We start from the raw sequence: 14,771 nt of genomic DNA on the forward strand, positions 1-14,771 counted from the left end.
TACACGGACGAACGGATCGAATCGACACAATTATCATTACCGCCAGCGGGAAATGAATTGTTAATCTATTGATAAACCAATCACCGTAGTCGTCCGTTGGAATGCGGCAAATATCGACATCCGATTTCTCCCTCCTTTCTGGTTGTACCACGACCTCTGTGGGGGCACGTCTGTGTGTAGACGTGCGCGCGTGTATCGAAGAATAGAACGCGAAGGACAGCCCCGTGAAAGGGTCGTACTTTATAACGAGCGGCCCTTGCAGATCATTTTCTTAAGATAACGAGGCGGACGGTAACCGATACGAAGCTGTAACGGCTCACTGTTTTTCGCTCTTATTTATACTAATATATAGAGACCTATAGAAAAATATACATATATCCATATGTAAATATACGTATACATATACATACCCTCTATGTATACTGTATAAACATATATATATGTATCTTTTACAGTAATGGGAACAATTCTTTATATAATTTACAAAGAAGATGCCAGGAGACGGGACGCCCTAAGGGCATCATTAATGCCGGTACAGTCTCGGCCCTGGCATCCTCCTTTATAATGCTCCAGCCTTTTCCAGGTGTCTCGTTTTCCCCTTCGTCTCGGCCTCTGTTCGGTTTCCGTCACCGGCCTTGCCACTTTCTTCTTCCTCGATATAATCATTTATTGTATTCTTCGTTCTCTAATTAATCTCTGCCTCGAAGGTACCGTCCCGGCTCGAAGACAGAAGGTCCTCCTCTTTCCGCAACCGGGTTACCTGCGAGCACGATGTCCTTTTTACGGAATTAAAAATGAGCCAGAAAAACAAGCACGCGAACGGCGAGAGGGGGATCGACTTTAAACGAGCAACGAAACACGTGGAAAGCTCATCAATGCGACCATCGCGTCGCGCGACACACTTTCCAAACTCTCCGTACGAACGATGCGCGTTCTTTATCATTTTTAATAATACGAATTTTCGTTCCTCCTGCCATTCGAACAAATTCCTTTGCTTTATTGGATTCGTGATCGGGCAAGAAAGAAAGTATTAACTCATCCTATAAGCAATGTCGTCTAGAAACTTCTTCCCGCGTCTCTTAAAAACCGTTCTCTCGATAGTCTACGCGATCGATAGTTTTCGTCCAGAAAGAAACGAGCAGCTCTAATGGAACAATGACCATCGTTAGTCAATCGTAATGCATGGACAATGGTGATTAAAAATTGAGAATTTTAATTAGGACACTGAACTCACCGTACACCTCAACGTCCTTTAACCGGCAGAAATTTCAACAATGATGAACATGGAAAATCAGTACCGAACGAGTTTTAATTTAAAACTTCCGACATGTTTTAATGATGGAATCAGAAAGGTGATAGATAGATGGGAATGGGTCGTAGAGAACTATAGTCGATGCATCGATGATCGTTTGGCATTAAACCCTCCGAGGTGTCAACATTTTGCAAGGACTTGAAAACGGGATCGAGACAAAACGATATGAGCAGAGAAAATAGATTCAGCCTAAAATCACCGAAACCGATAAACTCGACCGATCGTTGTTTGACCCGGTTCGGCCAGCCAACAACTATGGCACCGCTGTATGCTCAAAATTCATGGCGACGTCCCCAGTATATCGCACTTGCACTTGCTAACCGACCACTACAATAGATATCCTTTAGTACCAACACACCGCTTGTACGTAATGTATACAGGGTGACCAGCCATTTCTCACGCATTTATTGGCCGGGGCAGCAACTTTTCCGATGAATCAATATCGATCGCCTGGTCCGTTGACCGTAAGCCCGTACCTTGGACGAATTAGTTTCCGTTCGTTGGTAATTCATTGTTACTTCGACGACGTACAACCACAGACGAGGTATACGAGCGAACCTTACGAGCCAATGTATTTTTTCGACCCATTTTTTCGAGACTCTAGAGCCCCATTACATTAAAATTATCCAATCTGCCCAGAAATTATGATTTTTTAAACATACGCGTGAAATGTCGGGGAAGCATTTTTGGCCTTCCATCATATTTTCAGTAAAGAATTTTTTTCTCGAAAATGCGTAGGATTTCGGGGGTATGTCTATTCACCAAAAATGATTGTAATTGACCCGCATAACCGAAAATAATTTTTTCAGAGTGATTAAAAATTTTTTAATTTTGTGGAAAAGTTAAGAAAGTTGTCCACCATCTCGATTTTTTTTCTCGAAAATGCGTAGGATTTCGAGGGTATGTCTATTCACCAAACATGATTGTAATTGACCCCCATAACCGAAAATAATTTTTTCAGAGTGATTTGAAATTTTTAATTTTGTCGAAAAATTTGTCCACCATCTCGAATTTTTTTCTCGAAAATGCGTAGGATTTCGGGGGTATGTCTATTCACCAAAAATGATTGTAATTGACCCCCATAATTGAAAATAATTTTTTCAGTGTGATTTGAAATTTTTCATTTTGTCGAAGAATTTGTGCACCATCTCGAATTTTTTTCTCGAAAATGCGTAGGATTTCGAGGGTATGTCTATTCACCACAAATGATTGTAATTGACCCCCCTAACTGAAAATAATTTTTTCAGAGTGATTTGAAACTTTTTAATTTTGTCGAAAAACTTGTCCACCATCTCAAATTTTTTTCTCGAAAATGCGTAGGATTTCGGGGGTATGTCTATTCACCAAAAATGATTGCAATTGACCCCAGGACCTAACAATAATTTTTTCAGAACGATTTAAAATATTTTTTTTCGCCGAAAAAATTAGGCACCTACCCCCTGTCGATTTTTTTGGATCTGGGTCGATGGAAGTACGTAGAAAAACTGAAGAGGTCCCTCTGCCGTTGAGTTCGATCAAAGGTGAAATTAAAAGTATTTTGACGTAAGAAAAAATCATTGGTCGCATCGTGGGAAAGCGAAACGAGACGCTAAATCGGTGATAGAGACATATTCGGAGGCGAAGGAAGCCTCGTCTCGACACACTGTACGAATGTAACCGCGCTGGTACTATCCGCCGAGTAATATACGAAGGAATGTATACAGGTGAATTCGCTATGGATAGGAGGGTTATAGGGGTCGGTTCTGTGAGCGATATTAGGTAGGCGGGGCATCTGTTTCGTATGGGTGTATACGGTGTGCCGTTAGTGCCAATATAGCCTCTGTACACCGTGCCGTCCGACATAACGTTTCAGGTTGCATTATATATTGTTCGTAATCGAAGATCTCGTAAGACCTTTCGATCCGAGCGAGATATTGGAAATGCTGCTAGTTATGAATTTCGTTCTACCCGGCGAACTTTACGACGGAGTTCGCGCAGTAAATTCTGTTTCGAGCGACGCGGAGATCCGCGATGTAAGAGAACGAAATTTTATGACCGAATAGGAGGCCACGGCGGTGTATACGGAAACGAGGGGTCGATAAACTTCAACCATCGAATTATTAGATTACCCTAATGCGTGGGAGAATGAAAAAAATGTTGCGTTCGCTTGCTGGTAAGAAATCAAGCGATTGTTCTCCAGTTAATTCGACCGGGATAACGATATCGCGAGTCCAGCGACGATTACGAGCGCGCTAAGATCTTCCCCGAAAGAGACGATTTAATTTCTCAAAGATCCTGCTCGCGAAGGGATCGAGGAAAGCCAGGAGGATTCGCGATACGGTGGTAAAGAGGGATCCGCGAAGGGAGGAGGTCGAGACTCTCTCATCAAATATGAATAGGTGGAAAAGAATGGTGGATAAAGGTGCAGAATGTCGGGCGGGGGAGCGCGGAGGGCATAAAATATTTCCTGGCTCGCGAGTGCATCGCGGTTTTTCTGGGATAAGACGAACAGACGAACTTCTGAATGGATATCAACCCGCGCGCGTCTCGAGAAATTCCAGATCCGCGTCCAGGCGTTCGACTCCTTGATTCCCACTGTCGTTTCTAACGACGCGATTTTTACGAACCCGCGACTTAAACAGTTCGACGTCGTCGTTTATCATTTTATCTGGCGCGCGACTCGCTAACCCTCGAGAATGTTTCGTTCCGTTGAACAGCGATGGAAGTAGCGATAGTGATTATAAACTCACCGAACATGTCGATGAGTGATAATTAACGAGGAAAGTTTTGGTCGGTCCACTCGCTGATTGTACAAGAGATCTCGTAGCTGGACAGGAGTTTGGAAATAACGAGCCATAAATTGTTGCCGCGTAGTTGGCTCGGAATATTAGGCTTAGGCAAAAGGAGTCGATGACCCGGATCTCGATAGACGAAATACTTGGGGCAACTGTCCGGCAACTTTCTATTATTTTTATTTTCCAAACTATTTACGGTTGTTCCTCCGTCGAGAATCGGCCGGTTTATTTACGATCCGCGGGCGGAAAAGCGACAGACGTTATTCGCGTCCCGTGTAAAAGAATCGTTTGGACGAATAGGGTTAGCGGGCAGGGCGTTAACGCGTTCGACGGAGAGAAGAACGGGAATCAGAAAAGGTAGACGAAGAGGAAGAAATCGGCACGAGCGGAGATAGCGAGCGGGGTTGGATGCCGGGAAAAAGGAGGGCGCTGGGGGGAGGAGGGCGGGGGCTTACATTTCCCACGGGGTATCCCTGCTGCTCGCAGACTCTTTACTTACGGATTGATACTCAATTTCCAGCGAGTTTAGCCCCTATCGAGGGATCGTTGCGCCTGATCGCGGAGGCTCCTTTCGATTTCAAATAAATTCGATAATGGCGGATATAGGCGAAGAGGGATACACAGGGATTTCTCTATCGTCTTTACCTTAATCGACAGGGTTAAGGCGGAAGCGCGCCGAGGAGCGGAGCTGGTATCGGGGATTCGCACGAACCGGAAGTCTGCGTCGCGTTTGACCGACGCGACGCGCCAAAATAGCTTCAACGAGCCTCCCCCTCCAAACGATCGTGTATCGAGCGTGAAAATTGTTCGCCGCGCGTATAAACGCTCGCCAGTGTTAATTACGCTCAGCATCGAATTACGCTCGGGACATTCGCACGCGGTCGCGATAAATCCGCGCGCCGCGCCGCGCCGGGCCAAAAGGTTACGCCAGCCTCTCGGCGATATTACTCAACGCCGTTAAATATCGCGTTACCCGCGACTGGATTTTGGCAATAACGATAATGAAACAACGAGCGCCGGTGGCCGGCTTTTTCTAACGACCCCTCGATCGCTCGCTCGCTCGTTTCGACGCTTGTTATCAAACTTCCCGCTGCAACGAATCCCTCCCAACCCCTCCGCGACCCTTCCTCGCACCTGAAGAATCTCCGTTATAATTAAACGGCTCTCCGCGAGAAGACGGACGAAGTGCAAACGACGATTTTCCGCGGGAGAAACACCGCGGCCTGATGTAACGGTTCCGGTAATTACGGCCAATTATATTAACCACCTAGCCGCCTCTCGTGCTATCGCCTGTCCCCCTCGTTTCCTCTTCCTCTCTCGCTCGCACCGTGCCGAATCGTATCCTCGACGTCCCGGCCGAGGCCTGTTGTTCCAACCGGGTAACACGCGCAAAACTAATTCCTAACCGCGAGATAAGCGTTGATTTTAATGAGAGTAGTTACGCGTGAACTGCCAAGTTTTAGGCGTCGGGTTTCGAGTAATATCGACGGAATATCTGGCAATAAATTCGATTAACGGTCGTGCTAGCACCGCGCCACGGAAGCAATAGACGATCGAGACCTCGGTTTATACCAAGTCGGCCTGTACGAGCCAATAAGGACAAAGTTACGGAGGGGAAGATCAGAGTGTCTGGTGCTAGTGGTTCAGCCGGTAACTTATCAGACGGGAACGTGCCTCGTTAGGGGAGTCAGTACGCAAGGAAAGATCGGTTAGAAGATTCAAGTGCAATTTACGAGTTTCATACGTGTATACGGGTTACATCTGTTAACGAGGCAAACTCTTGCAAGTGCTCCGCATTGGCTCGAAAGAGATCGAGGAATTAATTATCGATTGCGATTTCGCGAAGAGGGCGAACGAATTCGAAAGATGCGTATCCACTTGTTGCGTGTCCTCGTAATATTGCTTCAAAGCGTGGGATCGACGTCGGATTTCGTAATTTCGGGACGACTCTCCAAAGTCAACAGCGTACGCAACGCTCGGGATTCCGTACGAGAAACGGCGAGGATCGAGTTGCGTCACCGAACAAAAGCTCTGATTTTCGATTAGGACGGTCGGCCGGTGGTTTGCATATTCAAAGCGTGCTCCGTCGCGTTGTATTATATCTCGAGACTCCGTTTCTGCTTACGGATATCAAAGTCAGAGATCATGGCAACAGCCCGGTGGCGTTGCCAGCCGTACGCAGGAAATAACAGGAATGGACGCGGCGCAGCGATGCACTTGAAAAGCTAGCCCCAACGATGGCAGAGAAAGGGAACGGCGAGACCAAGGGAAAATGACCGTGACTGTACTTTACAAAGAACTGTGGCTTGCGAATCCCGGAAATAATTTCGGACCGGAAAAGGGCCGCTTCGTTGCTTCGCTGGCTGAAGGACCCTGTGGTTATTAATTTTTCAACAAATTTTCATTTCTGAACCGTGGGGCTTGCTCCACGAATTTACATGCAACGCGGCGATTTTAGAAGGTCTATTTCTAATAATGGGTGTCAATCGAGGTCGATTGACGCCAAGCACGACGGTAGTTTATGGACTTACGGAACTGAATCCCATGACTTTGAGCAGCCACACCGTGAGAGCCAGGTTCAGGATTACTATGACCATGAGGGTCAGCACTAGGGAGTATAAACACTTTTTCCTCCAGCCGTAGACGCCTAATCTGAATCCACCTTTGCAGGACGCGCCCCCGGATGTCCGATCCTCGAGGATGGGAGGCGTTGTCCTCGACGATGGTCCCGCCGATTGTCGTACGACGCTTCGACCACCGGTTGATGTGCACGGTTCGTCGGACCAGCCTCCTTGCCCTCTGGACATCCTGCAATCGCGAAACACGTTGATCTTTCATATGTTAAACACGCGAAAATACACATGGGTAAAATATTCCTCTGTTTCTTTCTCTGCCCTTTCGCTTCTAAAACTTATTTCTGTCGTGCATCGTCCAAGTCGTTAGAACGAAACTAATGCGCAGGATGTCGGTCTCGGTTGAGAAATAAAAAGCGGATATACGAAGACAAAAAAAGGTTCTGGTTACAATTGTACAGAACTGTTATTATTTCGGGCCTGGAACGGATCTATGTCGGCTCTAAAACGATTCTAAACTGTTCTCGAGTTAATTATGTATTATTCTTGCATTCCGCATGCTCCGAAAAACAATAAGTGCAATAAGTAGAAACGAATAATAGAATCGTTGCATAATTAATACATTTAAACCCGAGACAGAACCGTTCCAGACAGAACCTTTGTACATATAGCAAGTCGAAACAGTTATTTTCGGAACATTTTCGATCCTTGAATGCAAGTACGATTGGTTATATTAAATTAGTCACACCTTTATAAGACGTTTATTACCGATCGAAGCGATTACATTTATTAAACCCAGACCTAGTTCTATGTTAGAGCCACTAAGAGCCGAACGATGGTGGTGGCTAAAAGAGCGTCAGAGATAGGGATCGGGAGAAGCGTGCGGATTACCCCTTTTGCCTCTGTGCCATCCTGCTAATCATCTTTTCTGTTCTACACGGTACATAGTGGATCCATACTTTCCGCTACGAGGGTAGAAAAGAAACGATCTTTAGAAAAAATCCATTCGGTCGTTACACGCGCGCCTTGAAATCGTCTACCTCATCTTGAGAAGTTTCTTCGTAAATCTCTTTAACGATCGATAAACCGAATAAAATCTTATGTTGTCTAAATGTTGTCCCGTTTATATAATTTTTATCTCGAGTTAAAATACTATTAATTATGACGTACGCTGCTAGTTTCTGAGCGTCGAACGCATTCTTTTCTGGCTAACAACGACGCGGAGGATCGCTTAGTCGCTTTGTGGGGACCTCGATCGTCCAACAGGGACGAAAGAAGCGGACCTAAAATTATCATGGCAAACAGAGGAGACTAAAATTCCGCGCGGAGAAGTTGGTACGAATAGGGGAATTATCAAATGACGGATAATTAGCAACTGTACGCGGGCGTACGTATGAAAAATGAACAAACGGTAAAGAGGACGCGGGATGGAGGAACGATTAAAAAGGAAACTGTGGGATAAAGTGGCGGAAGGAAACGAGGGAACTTATGTAAATCTGTCCGCAAAATAGCAGACGTAAGTTTGCGCCCTAATCTCTGGCTGGTTCGGAGCTCGAACCCGAATCGTCTTTTACTTACGCTTCCTTGTACTTTACTTTCTCCTCGTTCCTCGTTCAGAACGTACCGACTCGTTTTTATTTTTGTTTCGCTTAAACCGCCGCAGAAAATGAGAACGAAAACGCCGCGAACGCGCAGGCGGCCAGGAACGACGGGAAAGGAGATGGAGAGGAAGGAAGAGAGAGCAGACCGGGAGCTAAAATATTCAATGCTACCCCTCTGCCTTCTTGCGGATAATTATACCTCTCGCGGATATAAAGAGCTCGGTCGCTCGAAATTAAAAGCTCCGAAGATAAGCCCCCGCGAGGGAAGAGACCCGCTACCGTGCTTTTCAGGACTAGGAAGCTCACGATTTTCAGCAACAGCGATGTTAGCGGTTATAAGGACTCCGCCGCAGCTGCACGCTTCATCGCAGATTGTATTTAACGAAGGTCTTCGATCCGCGGAACTTTTCCAGATTCCGGGCGCGATTTTCGATATTAATTTCTGCCGCCTGTTCGCCCTCCTCGCTTTCCTCGATGTCGTTAACAAAGTACCACGTGGGAAGAATGTGTCGAAACGATTGATTTTTCCACCGTCGAGTGGAAAATACAGCTACAGCTTTATGCCAAGGGTATTCGATCAGGGCAAATTTCTCATTACTTTCCGTGCTATTGCATAATTCGTACAAGCAGCAGACACTCTCTTTGTATTCATCGGATAAACGTCTGCGAATACGTGGGATTAGATTGAACGCGTTGAATGCGTTGCATACGTAGAGCGTGTGACAGACAGGCAAAAGGGAGAGAAAACGGAACGTGAATGCCATGAATTCGGCCTCAAGAGGCAATTACAACGCGGAAATATTTCGTGGGTCATAAATACCCTCAGACGTATGTATGTTAAACGGTCGCTGGAACTTTTGACGTAACGCGAAGTTAGCACGACCACCATAATTTCACAGTTTCAAGCCCAAAGAGCATTACAAGTTGCAAAATTATCACTGTACTAACGTACGGCCGCGTTGCACGCTTTTTTACCCGGTTCTCGGCCATTGACCATCGCCGTGCGAGCTCCGTGATAAATTAGTGCTTTATTTAAAACGAATTAAACGAGCGACGTGTTTACGCAGGTGGGCTCGCGGAATTGTATATTTCGAACGGGAGAAACGCGACGCGAATGGATACGAGAACCTTAAACTGCCAAGAAGCGTCAGGGGTGTCGTTACACGAAAGGAATAAAAGTATACAGGTTACAACCCCGAGTTTGACATTTAAAACCAACATCTGGAAAGGTCGTGCGTGTTAAATTATAGGATCACGTTGGCCCCCAATTTTCTTTGGATCCAACGATACTGGGCGCGCATCATAGTCTCGATGTATCGAAGGAAATCAACCTCTGCCTCGATAGAAACCTGAATGTGGGTTCGTCGCGATACGTATACACGCAGGATACCTTTCAAAGAAGTTTAGCGAAGGATTACGTTCTTTAGAAATGCTTTCCGTTCAGGGTACACATTACAGAGAGAAAGATCTTGAAACTTTCAGGCATAATACGAACTCTCGAGAATTATGCGAATTCAAAGTTGGACGAAGTCTGTGCATGGGGGAATAATTCCTGCTCGGTGATGAGCAAAAATTCGAAAGTCTACTTGACTCGATCCGAAAGGTCAATCTACTCGGGAACTCCGTGAAACCGAGGTTGGAACAATGGGGGCAGTCTGTATTTGGCCGCTTACGATCGACAGGATCCTTTGGATGGCTGGTATGGTTTCAATAGGAGCAGCAACGACGCTCTAAGAGAATTTCGGGCACCGCGAAGTCCCGGAACTAGTTTGGACCGGTCATTGTCGCGGACGACGCTGAAGAAACTCTCTGAAATATCTTCGAATTATACGCGGCTCGATGCATTCCGCAATATTGCGTTTCTCGCTGTTCCGTTCGTTCGTTGAATGGAAAAACGAAACGATCGATCGTATTCCTCACGAAAATATAGATTATAATCAAACCGTTTCAACGGAGGAAATACTTACGGAGACAAAACTCCTTTCACGATGATCGAGCGATTATATCGAACCGGACTTTGTATAGGATAATCGCGTACAAACGAGATTCGAGGGGGAATCGATTAACCGCAACCGAGGAACTTGTTTAACCCGCATACAGTTTCCTCCTGAATATTTTTCCTTTATAATTGATTACACGCAACCGTAACAGAAGTTTGCGTTACTTGTGCAATTTGCTTTCGCGTCATATCACGGCGAGAGACGCGAATTCTGCGAGAAACTTTTGAACGCGCCCGACAGAAGTTTGTACGCAACATTCGCTCCTTAAACCATAGACAAATAGATATACGGTGCATAAGGGAGAGAAAGAGAAACAGCAGGGGTCGTCGAGTCTCTCTTTTTAACTCGTTTATCGGCGTGGGAAGATACGAGAAAGTAGCGTCGTTGCTCGTGAAACTTGCCCTTATCAGCCATCTTCCTTCTCTATTTGATACGCCTGCAAGAGAGAGAGAGAGAGAGAGAGAGAGAGAGAGAGAGAGAGAGAGAGAGAGTACGACTCTACTAGGGGATTTTATGTAAATCTCAAACAGTCGTCGCTTGGTAAAAAGTACAGTCGACCGCATAAAGTGCTTTCCACTTGCCGCAACTGGCGCGTGTATAGGATAAAGGAACGAGAGATACGCGTAAAATTGAGACGGAAATTTTTAAAATGCCCCTTAGGCGCGCTTGGACATTGATTGCTAGCGTAAATGAGAAGTGTTGGTCGTCGAGTTTCGAACGTGAGGAGCTCCGAGTATCGGTTACGAGTGAAACACGCGTGGGAATAAATTCTAAGGATGCACGTGGAGATTTCGGCTGCAAGAGAGCGAACGAGTCGGTGTTGGAAATCTTCGAGAAGAGAGTTATGAAACGAGAGTCGAACGAAAGGTTAAAAAGAGCTTGGATATTATCGAGGCGGGTTGCAGGGAGAAGACGGAAATAGGTGGTTCGCGAACATCGCGCGTCTTAATTATTTTCCTTGCGCCTTTGTTGTTGGAAAGGTGAAGTGCTTATCGGGCGGTTAGTCTGAAGCCGCAGGTCTGTGGCGTTTCTGCGAGGACGGAACGACGCAAAGGGGGTGATTTGGAAGGCTGGTTAGTCTCGGTGGGCAACGTCGATGAAGGTCTGAAGTCGTTGGCGGCGAGGTGTCGTCGTAACCCCTGGTGTGGCGTCGGTTCGCGGTGGGCGCGCCATTGCCGCAAGCCAAACATAGTTTAACTCGAATTGCCGCTAATAGACTCGTTCGTCATAGCATTGAGAACCACTCGACGGAGACACGAGCCCTTTTTACATCTCCGACTTTTCGCCCTCCCCTTTCTCTCTCGCCTTCTTTCTTCCCGGCTATTCTTCCCCTGGCAGGACAGCGCGGAAATTGCTCGGCAATTTCCATGAAAAATACCAGAGGTTTACAGTACGACCGCTCGAAGCGCGCCGTTCTCGTCTAGTTTGCCACGGAAATTACGCTCCCCGCCCTTTTCAATTTTACCGCATCGGGCACTTCATTGAAATAAAATTCCGTTGACTGATATTCGACGACCCCGCGCGTGTTCATTCGAAACTAGATTATCCAGCGATTGCGAGGATCTTATTTACGAGGCGTATCATTAGATCATTGTACCGTTGATCCTTCGCGATATTCTTGTCATGATATCAAGATTCGAGAAGGTGCGGTAAATGGATAAATATGTAAATGCACGCGTGCACGAAACCACGAACGAGAAACTATTATATCGCAATTTTCCTGCATTCTTTATGTATAAGTCATGTTACGATCGCGTTAGCGATTCGATATATTTTTATCGTCGTGTTCGGGAATCGCAAGCAGAGCATCCCCGAATCAGGACATCAAGAGGTCCGATATTTCTCGAGAGTCTCGCAATACCCCTTAAGGGCGGTCAGTTATTGGCCGTGCGATTCAATCGTGAGATCAAACATCGACTGGCCTCTCGTACTTGCTACAAGAGAATCTGGAAACCATGATAACCCCTCGTGTACGCCATTATTCCGAAAATATGTTTCGTCAGCTCGTACGAGGGCGACGGACAAATAATGTTTCCTTCGAGAAATCGTTTTATTCCCAGCGTCGAGCGGAACATCGACCTTTCAATTTCATTGTCGCTAAAAGAAAATTAATCACGATGCAAAGGATATTTACGTACTCGATCCAACGGTACTAAATATTGAATACGATTTGCTAGCCGCGTCTGCCCATTACTGGCTGTTTCTACTTATGCCGATGTCCAAGTACTCTATTGCACTCTCTCTCTCTCTCTCTCCCTCGATCGCTAATTGGAGCAAGAAAATTCAGTCTATGCAGAATATCGATACAGATAATTAACTGATTCATCAACTTGTAAACAAAGTGCAGACCGCCAATCGTACGCAGCTGCTCGAGGGTCAATGGCCCAACCTGCGGCTGTATAGATCCATAATCATGGCAATAAGCAATGTGTCTGATAGAAGACGAATTTAATGGGTCCTAGGCGCGTTGCAATTTTTTGCACCAGATAAATTGTTCGGGATTTGAATGAAAAGTATCGAGAACGCACAAACAATCCCATGGTTTTGGGGCGATTCATGAGGATCGCAACTGTTCTCGCCTTCCAGCTCGTCGGCTTCGAACGATTTTGTAAAGAGGTAATCGTTGGTGATTTGGGCGTCGAACGGGGACTGTCCATTAAGAACGCGGCGACATCAATCGCAAAAATAAACACTTTATCGTGATCTCTGGCTGTGTCTCCGATTCCATTGGCGCGCACGTCGACGAATCGTATGCGGGCCGCGCGCTAGATGATCACGTTTAACGGTCAGATAAGCGTTTACAGGCCGATCACTCGAACGTATCGTCGTTTCGTCGGTGAAACGGCCGACGAAGTAAATTAAAAAGGCAGGTGCGTCGATTATTAACGCCCGCATATATACCAGCGGCAAAACCGGTTTCTCTCTGGTTTCGGTCGGGCACAGAGTCGCGTCATTAATATCAATCATCGTCATCGGCATTCCGCTATTTTCCCGCGATAGTCTCCGATGATCGATCGGCGGCCCGATACTGTGTCTTCGACAAGCTTGAAATAAACGTCGATTACGAGGGTTGAAACGTTCTATTTGCGAACCGCGCACCGATACACCAAATAACCATCGGGTACGGTTTAATAATCCACCCTCGAATCCTTTTTCGAGGCACACGAGATAATGAAAATTATAATATCGTCAAGGCAATAGCTTATCCCCAGCCGTTAGCGGCCGGGGGATGAAATCAGTAGATCAGAAGCATGATCGGATAAAATTATTTGCCGTCGTTTTGTTTGCCCCGTCGATATTAATAACGGTGTTCGATCGCGATTAACGTTCACCGTTATTGCGAAACGAACAGAGACGCTGTAAGAACAATTATCCCAACCAACCATCGATTTCTTATAATTCTTTAACAGGCCGAATGCGTCCTATAAAAAGGGTATTAAAGAACCAATTTTGGCGTCGCCTGGAAACGAAAAATTGAAAAGCTAACAAGAGACACGTAGATCGGATCGTGTTCGCGAGTCGCTTCCAAGGAATTTTCAATGACACCGAACCGGCGAATATCGCGCTGCCTACGAGCTCCATTACGGTTTCACTTTGGCCGCTTACCAGAATCTCGGTTCCAACGTTTTCGAATTATTCTGCTCTATCGAACCTAACGACCATGGACCAGCTTCTTCCATTAAAAGATATCGGCGAGCATAAACAAAAGTAACGCCGGGAGCTAACTTTGCTCGACGAATTGATCGTAAGGGTCAGGAAGTTGTCGAATCTTAAATCGGTCTATAAAGATGAGGACGAAGCGAGTACTTTTGTTCAGTACGCTGGAAACAGCCAACTTATTCGTAAGCGTCGCCCGATGGTGCAAATATTATCGCGACACGAATATTCAAGCAGCGTCGTTCAATTAAGAATTAACGACTCGAGCGTGAATTGTCGATTAAAAAACGCAATCGAAACAATTATCGATAAATGCAACGAAACGAGATAGTCTGGTTAGATTTATAGAAACGTTCATTGCCGCGGTTGAAATTTAAAACATTGTTATCTTTATTCTGTTACATATATCACGAGCGAGGAGATAGTGAAGTAATTGATATCAAGCCGTAGGAAGGAAGGAAGGAAAGGTTGCCGGGTTGGAAACGCTCGAGGAAAAGGAAGTTTCGGGGCAAGAGAGGAAAATCCATCGATCCACGTGGTAGGTTTCTACGAATCCAAGGAAATCGGTTTAGAGACCGGAAGGGAGCCGCTTTGATCGCGTTACCGGCTCGATCTCACGGATTAGGGACGATCCTTTCCTCTCTTCTTTACTATTTCCCTCGCGGTCTCCCCTATTTTGTTCTTATCCCCGGCCGCCTTTTCTCACCAAACTCGATATTTCGACTTTGACCGTAACCTGCCCCAACGAAACCCTCGTTTCCACTTACCTAGTGGCTACGAACTAAGAAGAAAACGAAAATAAACTTTCCAGCCTGTTCGATTCGTTCTCTAACCGCGTCTCCCGACAATAGGTT

The 14,771-nt window shown here is 46.0% G+C and overlaps 1 protein-coding gene across 3 annotated transcripts in view; it reads right to left on the reverse strand.

Annotated features, from left to right (window-relative positions):
* LOC122397750 (zeta-sarcoglycan-like) overlaps positions 1-14,771 on the reverse strand; it is a 134,558-nt gene that overhangs the window by 11,139 nt on the left and 108,648 nt on the right. For all 3 annotated transcript variants that reach the window (XM_043397124.1, XM_043397126.1, XM_043397125.1), the window contains one exon: positions 6,618-6,894. In XM_043397124.1, coding sequence (XP_043253059.1) covers positions 6,618-6,894 — 277 coding nt within the window. The remainder of the gene's footprint in view (positions 1-6,617; positions 6,895-14,771) is intronic.

The sequence above is a fragment of the Colletes gigas genome, unplaced genomic scaffold, assembly GCF_013123115.1.
Source record: "Colletes gigas isolate AHSC1104 unplaced genomic scaffold, ASM1312311v1 Colletes_gigas_Sc00010, whole genome shotgun sequence".
Taxonomy (NCBI): domain Eukaryota; kingdom Metazoa; phylum Arthropoda; class Insecta; order Hymenoptera; family Colletidae; genus Colletes; species Colletes gigas.